The 20,956-nt window shown below is 42.1% G+C and overlaps 1 protein-coding gene across 1 annotated transcript; it reads right to left on the reverse strand.

Annotated features, from left to right (window-relative positions):
* Nucleotides 1-286: 286 nt before the first annotated feature.
* nsfl1c (NSFL1 (p97) cofactor (p47)) lies at nucleotides 287-18,348 on the reverse strand. The gene is made up of 9 exons (XM_060938116.1): nucleotides 18,207-18,348; nucleotides 17,596-17,693; nucleotides 17,330-17,401; nucleotides 11,637-11,802; nucleotides 6,460-6,555; nucleotides 6,254-6,363; nucleotides 5,993-6,130; nucleotides 3,327-3,488; nucleotides 287-1,217 (listed from the first exon to the last, which is right to left on the reverse strand). The coding sequence occupies exons 1-9, from the start codon at nucleotides 18,306-18,308 to the stop codon at nucleotides 1,055-1,057; spliced, it is 1,107 nt and encodes a 368-aa protein (XP_060794099.1). The 5' UTR covers nucleotides 18,309-18,348; the 3' UTR covers nucleotides 287-1,054.
* Between the last annotated feature and the right edge of the window lie 2,608 nt (nucleotides 18,349-20,956).

Genomic DNA, 20,956 nt, shown 5'->3' on the forward strand with positions numbered 1-20,956 from the left:
TGATGCAGTAATCATCTAAAATGCCCATACATTAGATAATTATCTCAGCAATATGTGGACTTTATGATGATGCAGTTAGCCCTACTGGTGACAGTTTTTTTCCAAAGATGTTGGGATTCCTTGTGAATGCATGACTGGTTCTGCACGAATAGCTTCCATGACATTGTACAATAAGCATGAAATTCCTGCAAGCACAGGCCTCATAATCTCTTCTTTGAGATCAATAGTTAGAACTACTGTACAGTCCTCTGTAAATCCAGTAAAAATGAAGAAAAGCCCTCTCCAATGGTAGACAGAGACTTTAATCACAGAATTACCACATCTCCACACAACCACGCACTGGCTCCAGTTCTACAAGTGGCTGCATAGAATACAACATAGCTGCCAATGTGTAGCAGCAGAGCAAGTGGTCGACTCTCAACCAGCTATTTTGTTATCTTGCTAGCATATAATCAGGCAACAAAATGAATAAGGTGCAGTTGTCAATTCAAAATAAACCATTTTAGTGTTAACAACCATCAGATTTCTTATTGAAAGGAAAAAGCAATAGAAAAAATATTTGAAACTTTTTCTGAGTAGCTGCAATTAAATTTGAAGTTCACCGGAGTGGGTGTTGGGGTATAAGGCGAAAGGCATTATGAGTTTGGTGAGAGAGATGATAGATTGCCTTGAGAAGAGGTACAAGAAAAACAGTAGAACTACTTAAGAAATACTGAGGTAAAAATATCGAGGTGAAAACTCTTTAGAAAGCTCTTTATTTTCAATTTGGAAGTGTTTCCTAGTATGTTTAAATGGTAAATTTTGTTGGGAAACATGAACTCCATTCTTCTCTCCTTCCATTAAAGCAGCTCACAGGCATTATTATTATTTTTTTTATTTTTCCTCAACTCCATTCTGTCAAATCCAAAAAGGTACACATCACAAAACTGCCAAAAGAGGAAAAATGTCACTAAGGAAAAAAAAAATTAAGTAATGAGAAGTCCTCAAGTCCATGCGTCTCCTGTTGAGTAGGAAACTCCGAGTGCTGTGATAAAACAACCACTAAAAGGCACCATCACTTTAACCGTTGCACAATGACCGCGTTCAGCAGGTTTGCCTCCTTCAGTGTCTGACTCTCGTCTGTCAGCTCCTTGTTGGGGAAAGTCGTCATGAGGACAAACTCCACTGCAGCCATGGCTGGCCGAGCGTTCACCACAAACTGGCGTATATCAGAGACCCTGAGGGGAACGAAACAGGCAATAATGGATTTGACAGTGGATCCAACTATAATTCAAAGCACAGATTTATGTTAATATTCTCACTCGAATACACCGTTTCAATAATAAAACTAATTCACTTGTATGGTGGACACTCCACACAATCCAAGTCTAATTTTTATTATTAAAAGGATAGTTCGGGATTTTTGACATGAATCTGTATGGCATCCCCATCAACAGTGTCGTGCAAACACACTGACTTACCCCTGACAGCATCCTGCGAGTCCAGTTCTTGTCCAGTTTTGGTCCAGACGAAAGTAGTCCGGCAAGTTTGTTGGGGTCATGAAAGTAAAACGTTTTTCGTCTCAAAACAGTATGTGTTCAAAAGAGTGATATATTTGCATCACAAAACCGTTGCCAAATAAAAAGTCAGACCTCGAAATCGCTTGGCACTATTTTCTCTCCCTCGGTATCACTGCGCGCTGCCGCCAGGTGACAGCCACGGCTGTTTCATTCATTGTTTACTAGTGATGGGAATTTCGGCTCTTTTTCGGGAGCCGGCTCTTTTGGCTCTTCTTACTATAAGGAGCCGGCTCTTTCAGCTCCTGAGATTTTATTTTTGATTTAAAGGAGTACGCCACCCCCAGATGAAATTGAGTCAGTCCCTGCAGTCCCTAGAGTTGGATGAGTGAGCCAAAGCGTTTTGTAGCCGACCCAGCCATTGTCCTGATCTATAAACGCCCCGGTTAGCTTAGTCACTGTAATCAGGCGTGTCCAGCTAGCATTGTCGTTACAAAAGTGAATTAAATAACTCAAGATTGTTTATAATTATTTCTCATGACTTGTACAGTCACATTGAGTACACATATCAATGCAAATTAACACGAAGGGATTTACTAGACCAATTTATATCTGGAACTATTTTCAGCCACAGCACAGGCAAAGCACCGCTGCAGGCGCAAAGACACCGCGCAGCGCCTGAAAACGGGTGCGCAGCGCCTGAAAACCCGTTTTCAGGCGCTGCGCGGTGTCTTTGCGCCTTCCTTTTCCTACCTATTCCTTTAATTGCTGCAATTAACTAGTTAATTCTTATTCTATTTCTCCTCTGTTATAATCTGTCCTGCTTTTGAAAAGATCCTCTCTGGGGGGACAGATGCTGCCACTATACACATCCTCCGTGCCATCACGTGTGTAAGCCGTGGCAGCCTTGGTCTCCCACCAGCTTAGTGGGTCTGCGTTTCGCTGTCACCTGGCGGCAGCGCGCAGTGATAAGAAGGGAGAGAAAATAGTGCCAAGCGATTTCGAGGTCTGACTTTTTATTTGACAACGTTTTTGTGATGCAAATATATCACTCTTTTGAACACATACTGTTTTGAGACGAAAAACGTTTTACTTTCGTGACCCCAACAAACTTGCCGGACTACTTTCGTCTGGACCAAAACTGGACAAGAACTGGACTCGCAGGATGCTGTCAGGGGTAAGTCAGTGTGTTTGCACGACACTATTGATGGGGATGCCATACAGATTCATGTCAAAAATCCCGAACTATCCCTTTAAAATAGTTTTCTCAATATGGGAAACACACCATCATTATTACTGAGGCTGCTGTAAGGACATGTTTCTTTAACATTCAGGGAAGACATCTCGTTTGTCAGCATTTTGTAACGCTTCAGTAAATTTCCCACCATGAGAGAGATAGAAGCCCTGGTACTTTCCACTCTCTCTGCAATATTACAAGCTTTTCGTTTAGTCTTAAAAGAGAAACTTAAAAAAAAAAAAAGGTTCTAAAGAAAGGCTTCACATGTTTCTTCAGTGTTACACTGAATTAAGGTCAAATCCAATAGCATCCTTGTGGCTACACAAGTTTGGGGAACCTGGATCACTGCGAGTCTCATAACTATTGTACATACCACTGAATCAACCCAGAAGCCACACTGTAATCAATTTTAATTGTTCTTTTCTTGCTTTTGGCATCGTTTTGTCTCTCTGGTTTCAATTACTATTTTATGCACCACTGTAAATGAAGACAATTGTGCTGCAGATCTCTAGAACACAAGTCTGACTACTTATGGAAGTGAAAGCCAGTAAGTCTGGCTGCCATTATCGAGGCAGTATGTTTTAATTCTGTACCTGTGGGTGTGGTTAAACTTCTGCACCAGTCGTCCTCCATCAGCCAGTCTGATCTGAATGTTGGTGACGGGCTGAGACTCATCCACACTGATAGATGCACAGGCCTGGGCCTCACTCGCAACCTGGTCCATTCTTGGGACAGATACCAACTCTGGAGTGGCACTGAGAGAGGGATTTAAAGAGAAAATGAAGGGAGGAGAAACGCACATGCCCCCTCGTGATTAAATGCTAAACTCTAGAACTGTTGGCACCCTTACCCCACACACAATTTTTTTTAAGCCCTGCAAAAGGTTATATAATTGGTATCCAAAAAAACAAATCAGTTAAAAAGAACTTTAAGGAAATGGTCGGCAACCATCCTCCTCACTGTTGGAAGTCAGTACAATTAGAGAACTGCACAGTATGTCTGGCTTTTAGTTTTCAAAATGAGACAGTACCTCCATAACAATAAGCTTTTCGGGGAAGAGGACTTTTTTGCTTGCAACCCACGAAATAGCGTCTAGGCTTCAGCAATCTACACTACATTTGGAGCAAGATGTTCTCTTCAAAAGTGACCAAAATAAAACTTTGGTCTTCGAGATCCCTACCAGTCTTTTATTAACCTTGTGAGACATTACCAGAAGAGTGCTGTTTCTCTTACCAGAAGAGACTTCACATAATGTTAAAAGGTACCAAAACCCATAAATAATTAAAGCCAATCAGTACACTACTTGAGAAAATGTTACAAGTCTAAAACGTTAGTGTCCCTATATGTTCAGCTCAAAATATCACTCATTGCATTGCTTGTGATCCAGCTTTATACAATCAAAGTGCTGATTAAGTGGCAACTGACCTTTGAACTGAAAGAGGAATGTACAGTGTCTTGCAAAAGTATTCATCCCCCTTTGTGTTTGTCCTGTTTTATCAAATTACAAGCTGGAATTAAAATGGATTTTTGGGGATTTAGCACCATTTGATTTACACAACACACCTACCACTTTAAAGGTGCACATTGTTTTATTGTGACACGAACAATAAAGATGAAAAAAACAGAAATCTGGACTGTGCATTTTTTTTATATATATATATATATATATATATATATATATATATATATATATATATATATACACACTTTTTTTTCACCTCCTTTTGTATCTCATCTCATCTCATTATCTCTAGCCGCTTTATCCTTCTACAGGGTTGCAGGCAAGCTGGAGCCTATCCCAGCTGACTACGGGCGAAAGGCGGGGTACACCCTGGACAAGTCGCCAGGTCATCACAGGGCTCCTCCTTTTGTATGAAACCCCTAAATAAGAGCTGGTCCAACCAATTCACTTCATAAGTCACATAATTAGTTGATTAAGATCCACCTGTGTGCAATCAAAGTGTCACATGATCTGTCACATGATGTCTGTATAAATCAACCTGCTCTGGAAGGACCCTGACTCTGCAACACTACTAAGCAAGCAACATGAGAACCAAGGAGCACTCCAGACAGGTCAGAGACAAAGCTGTGCAGAAGTATGGACCAGGGTTGGGTTATAAAAAATATCCCAAACTTTGAATATCCCAGGGAGCACCATTAAATCCATCATAGCAAAATGGAAAGAATATTGCACCACAACCTGACAAGAGAAGGCCGCCCACCAAAACTCACAGACCGGGCAAGGAGGGCATTAATTAGAGATGCAACAAAGACACCAAAGATAACACTAAAGGAGCTGCAAAGGTCCACAGTTGAGATGGGAGTATCTGTACATAGGACCACTTTAAGCCATACACTCCACAGAGTGGGGCTTTGTGGAAGAGTGGCCAGAAGAACGTCATTGCTTAAGAAAACACGTTCGGAGTTTGCCCAATAGCATGTGGCAGACTCCCCAAACGCATAGAAGATGATTCTCTGGTCAAATGAGACTAAAACTGAACTTTTTGGCCATCATGGGAAATGCCACATGTGGCACAAACCCTGAGAACACCATTCCTACAGTGAAGCATGGTGGTGACAGCATCATGCTGTGGGGATGTTTTTCATCTGCAAGGACAGGAAAGCTGGTCAGGACTGAAGGAAAGATGGATGGCACTAAATACAGGGCAATTCTGGAGGAAAACCTGTCTGAGTCAGCCAGAGGTTTGAGACTGGGATGAAGGTTCACGTTCCAGCAGGACAATGACCCTAAACATACTGCTAAAGCTACACTGGAGTGGTTTAAATGGAAACATATAAATGTCTTGAAATGACCTAGTCAAAGCCCAGACCTCAATCCAATTGAGAATCTGTGGCTTAACTTGAAGATTGCTGTACACCAACGCAACCCATCTAACTTGGAATTGGAGCAGTTTTGCTTTGAGGAATGGGCAAAAATCCCAGTGGCTAGATGTGCTAAGCTAATAGAGACATACCCCAAGAGACTTGCAGCTGTAATTGCAGCAAACCGTAGCTCTACAAAGTATTGACTTTGGGGAGGTGAATACTTATGTACATTCCAGATTTCTGTTTTTTCATCTTAATAATTGCTTGTATCACAATAAAACAACAATTTGCACCTTTAAAGTGGTAGGTATGTTGTATAAATCAAATGGTGCTAACCCCCCAAAAATCCATTTTATTTCCAGCTTGTAACGCGACAAAACACCAAGGGGGATGAATACTTTTGCAAGACACTGTACATGCAGCACTTGCTCACCTGCCCAGTTTCTGTCCCTCTCCAGTAAAAGCCTTGAAGGTAGGCTTGGGTTTGGTGAAGTCTTCATCCCGGTGGTCTTCCATATCCAGATTCACCTGCCCACCACGAGTGCGCTGCCTCAGCTCCAGAGGAATCTCCCTGAGACACAAAGCAAGTTTCCATGGTGTGAGGAGTCAGCTCTAACTGGAGATGAACTTGAAGAAAAAGTAACGGTGAATGTATTTTGGTCAAAAAAAATTCCAACATCAATCCCACACTCACCCCCTGCGGATGGACTCCAAGAAGAGAGCATTCCCAGGATCACTATAGTTTCTGAGCTCTCCGTCATCAAGGCTGAATCCTGTCTTCCACAGCTTCAGAACCACATGTACCTGCATCACAGCAACAGTCACGAAGCATACATCAGACAGAGCCCCGATTAAACCTACTCACAAGCTGGACTGTAGTTCAGGAGCTTGCTAACTCACATCTTGCGTACTGTTAGACGATCTCCTCTCTCCAGCCACGTAGGCAGACTCTTCTTCTGGTGCTGCACCCAGACGATAACCACCTCCTACAAATGCCTGCAGGAGAGGCACAAAATTACAAGACACTGTCAGGCAGAAGACAGAAAGTCTGAATCGGAAACTAAGTGAAGAGGTATCAAGAGTAGAATTCTTTGCAACAAAGAATTATTAGTTGGGCTGCATTTTGAAGCATGGAGCAACAGAAGACATCACTTTGTTTAGAATAAAAACACATTTGAAGGAAACAGCAGAGCATGTTATATTTACACTACATTATTGACTTTGTGACATCTTGGCATTACTTGAGTAATATTTTGATTTATAGTCATTCATATGTGGTCAATAATTTCTATTATTACTCTATCAATTTCTTGTTTATAGAACTGTTGTAAAAAAAGCAATATCACATTCATGCTGAGTGATTAACAGTGAGATGTAACAGTGCTGTTATACTAAATATCAGCACTCTTGGGTGACTACAACCCCGATTCCAAAAAAGTTGGGGCAAAGTACAAATTGTAAATAAAAACGGAATGCAAATGATGTGGAAGTTTCAAAATTCCATATTTTATTCAGAATAGAACATAGATGACATATCAAATGTTTAAACTGAGAAAATGTATCATTTAAAGAGAAAAATTAGGTGATTTTAAATTTCATGACAACAACACGTCTCAAAGTTGGGACAAGGCCATGTTTACCACTGTGAGACATCCCCTTTTCTCTTTACAACAGTCTGTAAACGTCTGGGGACTGAGGAGACAAGTTGCTCAAGTTTAGGGATAGGAATGTTAACCCGTTCTTGTCTAATGTAGGATTCTAGTTGCTCAACTGTCTTAGGTCTTTTTTGTCGTATCTTCCGTTTTATGATGCGCCAAATGTTTTCTATGGGTGAAAGATCTGGACTGCAGGCTGGCCAGTTCAGTACCCGGACCCTTCTTCTACGCAGCCATGATGCTGTAATTGATGCAGTATGTGGTTTGGCATTGTCATGTTGGAAAATGCAAGGTCTTCCCTGAAAGAGACGTCGTCTGGATGGGAGCATATGTTGCTCTAGAACCTGGATATACCTTTCAGTATTGATGGTGTCTTTCCAGATGTGTAAGCTGCCCATGCCACACACACTAATGCAACCCCATACCATCAGAGATGCAGGCTTCTGAACTGAGCGCTGATAACAACTTGGGTCGTCCTTCTCCTCTTTAGTCCGAATGACACGGCGTCCCTGATTTCCATAAAGAACTTCAAATTTTGATTCGTCTGACCACAGAACAGTTTTCTACTTTGCCACAGTCCATTTTAAATGAGCCTTGGCCCAGAGAAGACGTCTGCGCTTCTGGATCATGTTTAGATACGGCTTCTTCTTTGAACTATAGAGTTTTAGCTGACAACGGTGGATGGCACGGTGAATTGTGTTCACAGATAATGTTCTCTGGAAATATTCCTGAGCCCATTTTGCGATCTCCAATACAGAAGCATGCCTGTATGTGATGCAGTGCCGTCTAAGGGCCCAAAGATCACGGGCACCCAGTATGGTTTTCCAGCCTTGACCCTTACGCACAGAGATTCTTCCAGATTCTCTGACTTGTTTAATGATATTATGCACTGTAGATGATATGTTCAAACTCTTTGCAATTTTACACTGTCGAACTCCTTTCTGATATTGCTCCACTATTTGTCGGCGCAGAATTAGGGGGATTGGTGATCCTCTTCCCATCTTTACTTCTGAGAGCCGCTGCCACTCCAAGATGCTCTTTTTATACCCAGTCATGTTAATGACCTATTGCCAATTGACCTAATGAGTTGCAATTTGGTCCTCCAGCTGTTCCTTTTTTGTACCTTTAACTTTTCCAGCCTCTTATTGCCCCTGTCCCAACTTTGAGATGTGTTGCTGTCATGAAATTTCAAATGAGCCAATATTTGCCATGAAACTTCAAAATGTCTCACTTTCGACATTTGATATGTTGTCTATGTTCTATTGTGAATACAATATCAGTTTTTGAGATTTGTAAATTATTGCATTCCGTTTTTATTTACAATTTGTACTTTGTCCCAACTTTTTTGGAATCGGGGTTGTACTTGGTCAATCAAATAAGTGGACCAGGACTAAATGTTGGATAATAAAATATTACTTCATGCTACTTTTGGCCAAAGGCCTGAAATTTGAAATCAATGGGCTAAAAACAAAACAGGGTTATAAATGAATGATTAGTCTACAACACAAATGTTTTCACACTCTAAAACTCATGTCATGATGCATGTGCAGTGCTAGACCATGCACATTTAAAAAAAAAAAAAAAAACTATTTGAATATTGAATTAATATTTTTCATTTTGGTTTTTTTTTTAAGACTATTTTGCAAGTTACTGAACAGAGCAAACACACTAATTTCCGTTCTGATGAAAATACACGTAGTTCTACAAGGAAACATAACCTTAAAAAAAAACCCAACCGACGACACATTCCTGTCGGTCTTGCCTTTGCATGCCTTGTAAACAACTGTGGTTTGTGATTTGTCATGTCTGCCAGCAGGTCCATATTCTAAGCTCCTCCATGTTGCAACCTCTGCTGCAGTGTTGCCAAGTTAAATAATAAGTAAGTAAATAAATAAAAAGTAAAGTAAAATAAAAACCCCCAAGGAGGACTTATAAACTAAGGAACTGCTTATTCTTGGTTATTACTGATGTGTTTGTGTCCCCGTCAGGAAGCTCCAATCAACTGGTTCTTGCTCTGCCTTCAAAATGGTGCATTATTTATCTTGGGTGTGAACAAATGCTACCTGTTAAATAGTACACGGTGAGTTTTTTTTTTTTAAGTGTTCATGAAGATGCCGTCACTATGCGTTAAAGAATACTCACCAGCCACTTTATGAGATACACCCATACACCTATTTTATGCAGTTCTCATCAGCCGATCCCTTGACAGCAGCACAATGCATAAAATCATGCAGATACAAATTAAGAGCTTCAATTAACGTTCACTTCAAACATCTCATTATCTCTAGCCTCTTTATCCTGTTCTACAGGGTCGCAGGCAAGCTGGAGCCTATCCCAGCTGACTACGGGCAAAAGGCGGGGTACACCCTGGACAAGTCGCCAGGTCATCACAGGGCTGACACATAGACACAGACAACCATTCACACTCACATTCACACCTACGGTCAATTTAGAGTCACCAGTTAACCTAACCTGCATGTCTTTGGACTGTGGGGGAAACCGGAACACCCGGACACGGGGAGAACATGCAAACTCCACACAGAAAGGCCCTCGCCGGCCACGGGGCTCGAACCCGGACCTTCTTGCTGTGAGGCGACAGCGCTAACCACTACACCACCGTGCCGCCCCACTTCAAACATCAGAATGGGAAAAAAATTATGATCTCTGCGACTTTCACTGTGGCATGGGTGTTGGTGCCAGATGGAATGGTTTGAGTATTTCAGAAACCGCTGATCTCCTGGGGTTTTCTCACACACACACACACACACACACCAGTCTCTAGAGTTTACACAGAATGGTGCGAAAAACAAAACACACTGAGTGAGCGACAGTTCTGTGGGTGGAAACGCCTTGCTGATAAGAGAGGTCAGAGGAAAATGGCCAGATTAGTTCGAGCTGTCAGGAAGGATATTCATTCATTCATTCATTATCTCTAGCCGCTTTATCCTTCTACAGGGTCGCAGGCAAGCTGGAGCCTATCCCAGCTGACTACGGGCGAAAGGCGGGGTACACCCTGGACAAGTCGCCAGGTCATCACAGGGATGACACATAGACACAGACAACCATTCACACTCACATTCACACCTACGGTCAATTTAGAGTCACCAGTTAACCTAACCTGCATGTCTTTGGACTGTGGGGGAAACCGGAGCACCCGGAGGAAACCCACGCGGACACGGGGAGAACATGCAAACTCCACACAGAAAGGCCCTCGCCGGCCACGGGGCTCGAACCCGGACCTTCTTGCTGTGAGGCGACAGCGCTAACCACTACACCACCGTGCCGCCCCACTTCAAACATCAGAATGGGAAAAAAATTATGATCTCTGCGACTTTCACTGTGGCATGGGTGTTGGTGCCAGATGGAATGGTTTGAGTATTTCAGAAACCGCTGATCTCCTGGGGTTTTCTCACACACACACACACACACCAGTCTCTAGAGTTTACACAGAATGGTGCGAAAAACAAAACACACTGAGTGAGCGACAGTTCTGTGGGTGGAAACGCCTTGCTGATAAGAGAGGTCAGAGGAAAATGGCCAGATTAGTTCGAGCTGTCAGGAAGGATATAGCAAGTCATAAAATCACTCTTTACAACTGTGGTGAGCAGAAAAGCATCTCAGCATGCAACAGCAGAAAACCACATTGGGTTCCACTCCTGCCAGCCAAGAACAGGAATCTTAGAATCAAGAACAAGTTCCTATTAAAGTGGCCAGTGAGTGAATATTGCTGTTTGTCGTCACTGGCCTAGTGTTAATAACACACACCCAATATATCCCCTTTTACACAGTCTGTTCAAGGCAGGAATGTTGTACCTTTATTCCACCTCACCATTCTGTGTAAAAAGTCCAAATATGGAATGGAGGGTCTGTTTAATTCCACCTCTGAGCCAGAATCAATGTCTGTGTAAAAGGGACAAACTGGCATAGCAGGACAGGGGTGTTATATTTTTGACATTGGCAGTCTTCTTTCCAAGACCAGCATGATTTCAAATGTCTCCGTCTATGGTGTCTAAGGTCCGCGTGTCTTTCTGCCTCAAATCTCTTCAATTTCTCTTCCAACATATTTCTGATCACACAAAATCACATTGTTCAGCAACTTTGCTCATGTTTGAAGCATGGTATAAATGTGGTATAATGGCTAGCAAAAAGCATCTTAACACACAGTTCACCTGCCATTACTGTTTTGAAAGCAACATTGGTATGCTCGGGGTATTCGTATTTCCAACATGTGGTGTGCTATACGGCACATTAGATGCTGATGCCTGAGGCACACATCACGTCTCTGGAACGATGTATAAAAACACACATCGGTACAGCTTTATACCAGCTTTGTTTGGTTCAGTGTAAACAACCAAAGCTAGCATAAGGGGTCTTCTTAACAGCAATACTGCAGGATATCCATGTAAAAGCAGCTTATGATACCCTCGCTTTGCTAGACTCTCCAAGCCCTTTGCCCACTCTGTCAACTGGAACGGCCCCGTGCTCCTTAGCACCCTTGAACAAGTCCTCAACCACCTCATTTGTGCTCTTCTTCTTGGGTGGACCAACAATCTGCTGACCACTGCGTTCTGAACCACCAGCAAAGAACCTGCAGAAAAAGAAATTAATCATCAGGGATGAATAACACTGACAGCACACTGGAGTAAACTCTCCACCAAGTTTCTCGCTGGACACAATGCAGAGTGTTTCAGTAGCAGGTCTCCAGAGATTATCATCTTGCAGAATGTGCTTATATGGGATTTTAAAAAAATGATTTTTTATATATATATATATATATATATATATATATATATATATATATATATATATATATGCGCGCGCTAGAGGTCTGCGCGGGACAGAATTTTCAGTCCCGATCCCGCAAAGAATTATGATTTTCAGTCCCGCCCGCTCCCGCCATAGTTTGTCCCACTCCCGCCCGAAAATCCCGCATGATGCAGACGTTCGCGTTATTTCTCACGAAAGTTCTTGTCATTGGCTTGGGGAATTAAACATGCTGATCTTAGCTGAGCTCTCCACTGACCGATCCTTCATTTATTGTAAGTTTATTGTTTAGACTCTGACATTCTGCTGACACATTCCAAGTTGAGCGCTGCATGCGCTCATGATTGACAGCTCTCGCTTTGATTGACAGCTCTCGCTTTGATTGACAGCTCTCGCTTTGCGCACTCGCACTCCCACTTCCGAGTCTGTGGCGTTATGATTCCAACCGCGATTTCATTCTCCTCTCATGTGAAGTGCTGCGCAACCACAACCAGCTCCTCAGATTGAAAACTATCTATTTCTAGCTTTAAATTGAACAATCTGTGCGATACACAGTCCTTTTTAATACTAGTTAATACTTTTTAATACTTTTTTTTAATACTTTTTAATACTTAGGACTAATACTCTTGACTTTTTAACGGTAAATGTACCTCTTTTTAAAGCAGCACTTACTTCTGAAGCACTGTGAGCTTCACTAGAGGAGCTCTGCTCTTCTGCCATGATCGGAGATCTCAAACACGGAAGAGCGGAAAGGAATCGGAAACGTACGCGAGATTAGACCACATCCGCAAATTTAGGCATCTTAAAATGTTTTTATTAATGCCAAATAAAATATCCAGCACAAATTATATACGATAGACATAAATTAAGAATTTATAAATTTTATTTTAAACACGTTTTTAGTTAGCGGGACTGCAGCTTATCACCTCTTCCGCCCGCATTGTGCACTCCCCCTCCCGCCCGCAATGAGCTTTCAAAATTTGTCCCGCACCGCACTGCTTTGCGTCGGGTCCCGCGGGACTCCCACGGGAGTGCAGGGTTCTAATGCGTGCATCCATATATATATATATATATATATATATATATATATATATGCGCATCCATCCATCTGCCAGGGTGTTCCCCCCCACTGTTAAACTGTAGAACAGTTTTGAGAATTAAATTTATTTTTCACTGGCACTATTATTAAACCCCTGGTTTTGGAGTTGATTTTAATACCAAAACACAGTGGCTTACATACTGGACTTGCCACAAGCCACATGTGCAAATGTTTAAAGCATATACGCAGAACCATGGCCTCACTTTCATTTATAAATGCCTTGAGACCTCAAGAATGGCACAGGAATAGTTTTAAGCGTTAACAATAAATCTAATATAGTAATTTTTAAGATTAAAGCAATTTATATAGGTAGCGGTCTGAGTGAATGGCCTTGACATCCGTAACGTCACAGCAGGAAGTCTATCGGTCTCATCGCCATTTCCGCTATACTAAAACACAGAGCTGACTGCAACTCCGATCCTCCACTTTGAGCCAATTTATCGCCATGCCACGTCGATGTGTTGCTGACGAAGGTGGATTTACATTGCGTTCAAGGCCCAAGAATGTTCAAACTGCAAAGATTTGGATGCGTTTTGCGAGAAGTTCACGGGCACATTGGGCACTTAAGAAGTTGTCTCTCCTCTGCTCTGCACATTTTACTGAAGACTTGTACAAAACCTCTGATCTATTGAGGAGCGTTGGCTATAAGCCCGTATTGAAAGAGGGTGCAGTACCAATAATTAAAGGAAAAGTATTTGTTTTATTTAATTTTTTTAAAAGGAAAGTTCAGTTGCACCAGTCCTCCCGGAGTGAGCCAAGGGTTGTTGCTAAAACCCAGGATGGAACAGGACGTGACATATCGATCAGGCAGTGACCTCCCCACGGTTGTTGCTAAAACCGGTGACGTCCCATTCCGTCCCAGGTTTTAGTAATTGCCTGAGCTGAGCAGTAATGGTGGAGTACTCAGTATGGACAAAATAGAGAAAGAGTGGAGCAGTCGTCTGATTTCTAAACTGGATATTGCTGCCATCTCGCTCTTACGTGGAAGAAGTGAATGAGCGGAGAACTGAACGAACAACTGAAAGTCAGATTGTTTCAAAACAATCGGCCACAAGGTCGGCCTTCAAGAAGCGAGAACGCAGACTTGTAAGATGCGACTCTCATTTGGATACAAAACAACAAAACTTGTTGTTTACCTGCATTTAGATTAATACATGTAACTTGTATTGTGTGTTTAAGTTACCGGTATAAGATTATTTAATTTGCTTCAGAATGTGATTGTCTCAATTCATCTGATTATTTAATTCGCCTTTTACATTTTATCAGTGAAAATGCATGCATGTACATGTATGTTGCATAAGTTATAACACCTATCCTGTTTTAATGACAGTCAACCCACCATCAATTAAGTCAAATCAGTCTTAGTTGAGCAAGTCGGTAACGGTATTTCTTACTTTCACCATAAATTTTTATTTATATGACTTTGGTCTACAGCTGTCAAAGGCCTCGGCCTTAAAACCGGTTATCGCAGTGACATCACGTACTCAGGGCTGGCTGGCTCAGCTCAAATGCCAACTTTGCGGTCAATTTTAACTCTCAGAAATATATATTTTTTAAATTCCCATTTATGCAGCATACAAGAGTCAAGAATGGAGATATTATCCACTCAGAAACTTATTCAAAAATAAAAGGTTCTGCATATCTGCTTTAACTAAGGGGTCATCCATAATTTTCATCATTATCATGAGCATACAAACCATACGCGGGGGGGAGGGGGTTAATGACCAGGAATACACTTTTTAAAAATGATGATCCGTCAATGTGCGACTCGGCGGCCGCCATGTTAAAAATTTCGCGCCACATCGGTGTTGCCAGCTAGCTCTACACGCTTTCTTTCTTCAATACAACAATGGCTGACCCAGATTTTGACCGCATTTACAAATTTGTGAATAGCAGAAATACCGCTATTCACAAGATTCCTTCAAATGAGTACGAGCAGTTTTTAAACGTTTGTTTCCTGCATTCACCTGAGAAGCGGCAGGAGGCAGTTTGGGCAGGACAGGCTGCTTGGAAAGAATCAAAAACGAACGTTTCAAAGCCAAAAGGCAACAGCTCCCCTTAAAGACAGTCCCTAATTTTCAAAAATGAATCACCTGCTTTTTATGAAAACTTCTGGACCCATCTTGTGTCTTCTTTTCAGTGCTTGGCAAGTTACTTCAAAACTGTTTTGCGTTATTTATTACTTGTTACTGTCACTTTAAAGTAATTCGTTACATTACAATATTACTGTATTTAAAATGTAAGGCATTACACTACTATTGCATTACTTTTAAGTTACTCTCACCAAAATAACTGGAAGTACAGTATGGATTTGACAATCTAAATGTAGCTCAAGACGCTCAATTAGCTCATCACACATCCAGTGGAAGGTGATGTGGTATCTGACTGAGCTAGGCTTATGGTTAAAAACAGCAGAATATAATAGCCACAGTGATGGTTCATGGCACAATACAAGGAACAATCATCGCAAGAACAGACAAAAGGTCAAAGTCTGGCAAATTGTGATAGAAATACTGTAACTTTAGGCCTATTCATATTAACATTAATGGAACTGTATTGTAATGTCTAAAGATATGACAGGATACAAAATTAGCATTTCTATGCCTTTATTGTTTTCAAGTTTACAGCATTAAGCATAGTTTATGCTTCGTTAAAAAAATAAATAAATAAGTTAGCCCTAGGGGCGGCACGGTGGCGTAGTGGTTAGCGCTGTCGCCTCACAGCAAGAAGGTCCTGGGTTCGAGCCCCGGGGCCGGCGAGGGCCTTTCTGTGTGGAGTTTGCATGTTCTCCCCGTGTCCGCGTGGGTTTCCTCCGGGTGCTCCGGTTTCCCCCACAGTCCAAAGACATGCAGGTTAGGTTAACTGGTGACTCTAAATTGACCGTAGGTGTGAATGTGAATGGTTGTCTGTGTCTATGTGTCAGCCCTGCGATGACCTGGCGACTTGTCCAGGGTGTACCCCGCCTTTCGCCCGTAGTCAGCTGGGATAGGCTCCAGCTTGCCTGCGACCCTGTAGAAGGATAAAGCGGCTAGAGATAATGAGATGAGATGAAATTAGCCCTAAGGGATATGACTCCATTTCAGAAACTTAACAAAAATGAACATATTATGGCAAATCGTAGCCTACAATAAAACTGGCCTGGAAAAAAAAAACCAAGCCTTTTAAATCACAGCTAGACAATGACTATTAGCTATATGAAGCTACCCAGTCACATTTCGAAAAACAGAATTAGAAATAAAATCAAAGTGCTTTTAATGATATTGAAGTGCTTAGGCATATTAGCCCTCGAAGGAAAGGCAGCTCAATCACTTTAGTCTGACTTCCGACCAGAAAAAAAACAAAAAAACAAAAAAAAACAAAACCTGTTATACAGGACAAAAATGTAAACAAACGGTCAGCATATCTTCAACAACATACTCCGCCACAAGTCTCCTAACCTCTTGAGTGGGAGAACGTTAATTTTGGCTGCTTTGTGATTTTATCGCCACTCTCATCCTCCGCTTGCTTCCTTGCTACCTTCATGTTACTATGGCACCTCTGTAAATGTTTAGTTAAATTACTGGTGCTATTTTGGGAAGTGGACAGTTCTTTAGGTTTAGCACACAAAGTGCATTTGACTATGATGTTCTTCACATCCTTATTTTTCACAAACTTAAAATAATGGGCGTATGCCCATCTGGAGAATGTGCTATCTGACGTTAGATCAGCTGCAGGTTCACTCATCTCTCTCTTCTGTCTGACTAGCCTAAAGGAAAAGGAAGAGAAACATTTTGCGCGGACGTTTCGCCTCTGCTGATCTCGCGGTGATTTTGGTGAATTTGCATGAAGGAAAAAGACCCACCACTTCATTCCAGGTTAAAAATGCATTGTAACGCGCGTTACTGACATTTGTACCGAGTAAAATATTACCAAACTTTTTTCTGTAATGCCTTTCATTACCGCGTTACCGCAAAAAGCAATGCATTACAGTAATTCGTTACTTTTGTAACGCGTTACTCCCAACACTGCTTCTTTTCTTCTCTTGTGAATTTGTATTGTCCTGTCATCCAAATTTAATTAAAAGTAATACAAGACATGGTTTTATTTTGAATTCCTATCCCATGTAGATCCATCATTTTTTTGTCCGCTCATGTACACTTTTTTTTGGGGGGGGGGGGGGGGGGGGTGCTCAAAATTCTACTCTTTGTAGACTCATGATAATGATGAAAATTATGGATGACCCCCCAACAATGGTTCGTATACACATACTGACCTCTGGCCCTCTTCATCACTCTCCTCTTCATCTTCATGCATCAAGTCTCTGAAGGAAGTCACTCGGTGTTCACTAAATAAGAACACACATCAAACAAGCATATTAAAATACTCAGACAATTAAGGCTTGCATTTTGCAGAGGGTTGCAAAATGACTCTGGTATCACTGGATCAGGTAGCAGGGGACAGATTAAAGGAACAGCAGAACTGCAAACCCCCCAAAGATGAATAACAAATATTATATAAGCAACTCTGCTGCTGCTTTACCTTGGTCCTGTGGATCGAGGGCCCAGGCCACTTTTTGACTGAGGAAGGGTAACGATATCATCATCTCCTCCATCCTCAAAGAAACTGGCAAGGGCAAGCTGAGGAGACATGAAGATCAGGGACACAGACGCTTCATAAGTAACGCGTAAACATTGTTGTTCAATCTGACGTCAGACATTCACAACACAACTGATTACAAATCGTATAAAAGTAAAGCTTGCTCGCGCTGGCTTCAGTATTCTACAATATCATTCAAGCGTGAACATTTCTTGTACGTCATAAACTTAAGACGAATAATGCACGCTTAGCGACTCGTCTGTCCGACACTGCTGTAGCTAAACCAGCTAGCAATCTACAGGGCCTGCGATGTAGTTAACGGAGTTACCGCGATAACGTGAACACGTCTGGGGTAGATTTAATTTAATCACTCTTAACAGGCTAATTATAATGACAAAATGCTCAGACTCGGGTGTTTTCCATCAACAGTGACTTGCACAATTCGCGAGCCGGTTAGTTAGCTTACGCTAGCTAATTAGCTAGCTACAGAGCGTACCAGCTTCTAATTTACAGTCAGATATAATATATACGAAGCAACTTTAAGCCTCCCTCACCTGCAAATCCCAGCCAGCTGATTCGAGGAAAAACCGGGCTCTCTCATCTTCAACACCAGTAATTGCAACAAACTCCCTCACCGATTCATCCCGCGACGCCATTTTGGTTTGTGGAACTGCAGCTCGGTCCGACTGCTCGACGAGAAACAGTGGACTGAAAACTTAGGTTCCGAGTTAGGTAGAAAAACCTTCCAGCCCAGAATAGCTGAACTACAAGATATCTATTTTGAATCAGAATAAATGCAAGTTCATACTATTTTGTATGAGTAAAGCCTGGGTTCTCAAAGGGGTTTTGTTTGTTTGTGGCCAGGAACCCCTTTAACTCTAAAATAAATTCTACACCACCCCAGGACAGGTTTATTTAATGTACTTTATTTTAAACGTGTGCAACAAATTGGGGGGAGTTTATTTATTATAAGATGTGAGATGTGTATTCCTGAGCTTTCCACCCACAGAACACTCGAGGCTCAATTTGTATAGGTAATCGTATGGGGCCGAGTAAAATTAAGGATCAATTTCATGAGTGATTTCAAAGTTTTGAAAATTGAAATCAATTTTCAAAACTTTGAAATCACGAGGGCGGCACGGTGGTGTAGTGGTTAGCGCTGTCGCCTCACAGCAAGAAGGTCCTGGGTTCGAGCCCTGAGGCCGGCGAGGGCCTTTCTGTGTGGAGTTTGCATGTTCTCCCCGTGTCCGCGTGGGTTTCCTCCGGGTGCTCCGGTTTCCCCCACAGTCCAAAGACATGCAGGTTAGGTTAACTGGTGACTCTAAATTGACCGTAGGTGTGAATGTGAGTGTGAATGGTTGTCTGTGTCTATGTGTCAGCCCTGTGATGACCTGGCGACTTGTCCAGGGTGTACCCCGCCTTTCGCCCCTAGTCAGCTGGGATAGGCTCCAGCTTGCCTGTGACCCTGTAGAAGGATAAAGCGGCTAGAGATAATGAATGAATGAATGAATGAAATCACGAGTGAAATTGAGCCTTAATTTTACGAGGAACCATACGATTACTTGTTTAGGGCCGGGTGGCACGGTGGTGTAGTGGTTAGCACTGTCACCTCACAGCAAGAAGGTCCGGGTTCGAGCCCCGTGGCCGGCGAGGGCCTTTCGGTGTGGAGTTTGCATGTTCTCCCCGTGTCTGCGTGGGTTTGCTCCGGTTTCGCCCACAGTCCAAAGACATGCGGTTTTATTTATTTATTTTGAGGATAACCCCTTGAGATGTGGCATCTCATTTTCAAGGGGGTCCTAATGACAATACAAAAAAAGAAAAACAGGACTTGAATACACACACTAAACATATACACAATAGACATATACACAAACACACCAACGTTGCTCTCCAAACTACCCCACTACCCCCACCCAGCATACTACAATAATGTCATTTATATACGGTATCATACAGTATCAGCACAACTAATCCAAGAAAGAGAGGAAAAACAAAAACAAACAAACAAAAAACATTCAGAAACAGGAGCAGGATGTTTGAAAATGAGTGATTAGAGATGATCTGAAAATATGAAAGGAAGAAATGGACCTGAGTATTGAAGGAAGACTGTTCCAGTCTGATGGTGCTTTAAACTTAAATGCACGACGACCAATTTCTTTGCGAATTCTAGGTGTAACTAGAAACAAATGGTCAATGTGCCGTAAACTGTAATGAGAGCTTAGAGGAGTTAATAACTGTTTCAAGTAAGGAGGAGCCTTTAAGTGAATACATTTGAAAATTAGGGTTGACCAATGGTTAACTGGTGACTCTAAATTGACCGTAGGTGTGAATGTGAGTGTGAATGTTTGTCTGTGTCAGCCTTGTGATGACCTGGCGACTTGTCCAGGGTGTACCCCGCCTTTCACCCGTAGTCAGCTGGGATAGGCTCCAGCTTGCCTGCGACCCTGTAGAACAGGATAAAGCGGCTAGAGATAATGAGATATAGGGCCAAATTCATACTCCGGAAGCCATTCAAGCTCACAACATTTGTCATTCCCGTTTTCTGAACCAACCAGAGCGCAAGGCTATCTTGCACATTTGAATCAGTTTCTAAAGCATCTTTCATCATGACACGGCGACACGACACGAGGATTTACATCTTTCTGGATTGATCCCGGTTATTTCTCTGGTCTCAGATGCCGATCCAATGCTGCCTGCATTACTTTAAGAGAGTCTGGTTCGTAGTTTTCCCCATTTTCTTTCCTCACTTCTGCATAAAACTGCGATAGCACCTTGTCTAACTCACAGCATTCATATGCCACTAGAGAGTCGTTTATTTGTCTTTCTGCGGCCCATTTCTTAAACACGGAAAGCCAATAATTCGTACTTCTTTTGGTATTTTCATTTTCGCTTGCAGCTTTCAATTGGTTTATCATTTTTTCGTCAAATATAGTGAAACGCGGCATTGCTGGGTCAGCCATTTTGTTGACAAAATTTGCTAATTTTTGTAACCGTAACCAAGCAATGAACTAGTCAGTAGCATTTCAGAAATCCGGCCCCGTGTTAAGGGAAAAAAAAAGCCCTCCTTGATTGACCAATCAGAATTGAGTAATTTGGCCCTATGTATTAAAAGACATTCCTTTAAACAGTCTTATAATACATAGGGCCAAATTACTCAATTTGGCCGTATGTATTTGTTTTTTAATTATTGAGGTTTACTTCAGTAATACCCCTCAACACGCCCACCACCTGGGCAACATGGTGGTGTAGTGGTTAGCACGGTCGCCTCACAACAAGAAGGTTCTGAGTTTGAACCCAGCAGCCG

This window comes from Neoarius graeffei, chromosome 13 (assembly GCF_027579695.1).
Source record: "Neoarius graeffei isolate fNeoGra1 chromosome 13, fNeoGra1.pri, whole genome shotgun sequence".
NCBI classification, from domain to species: domain Eukaryota; kingdom Metazoa; phylum Chordata; class Actinopteri; order Siluriformes; family Ariidae; genus Neoarius; species Neoarius graeffei.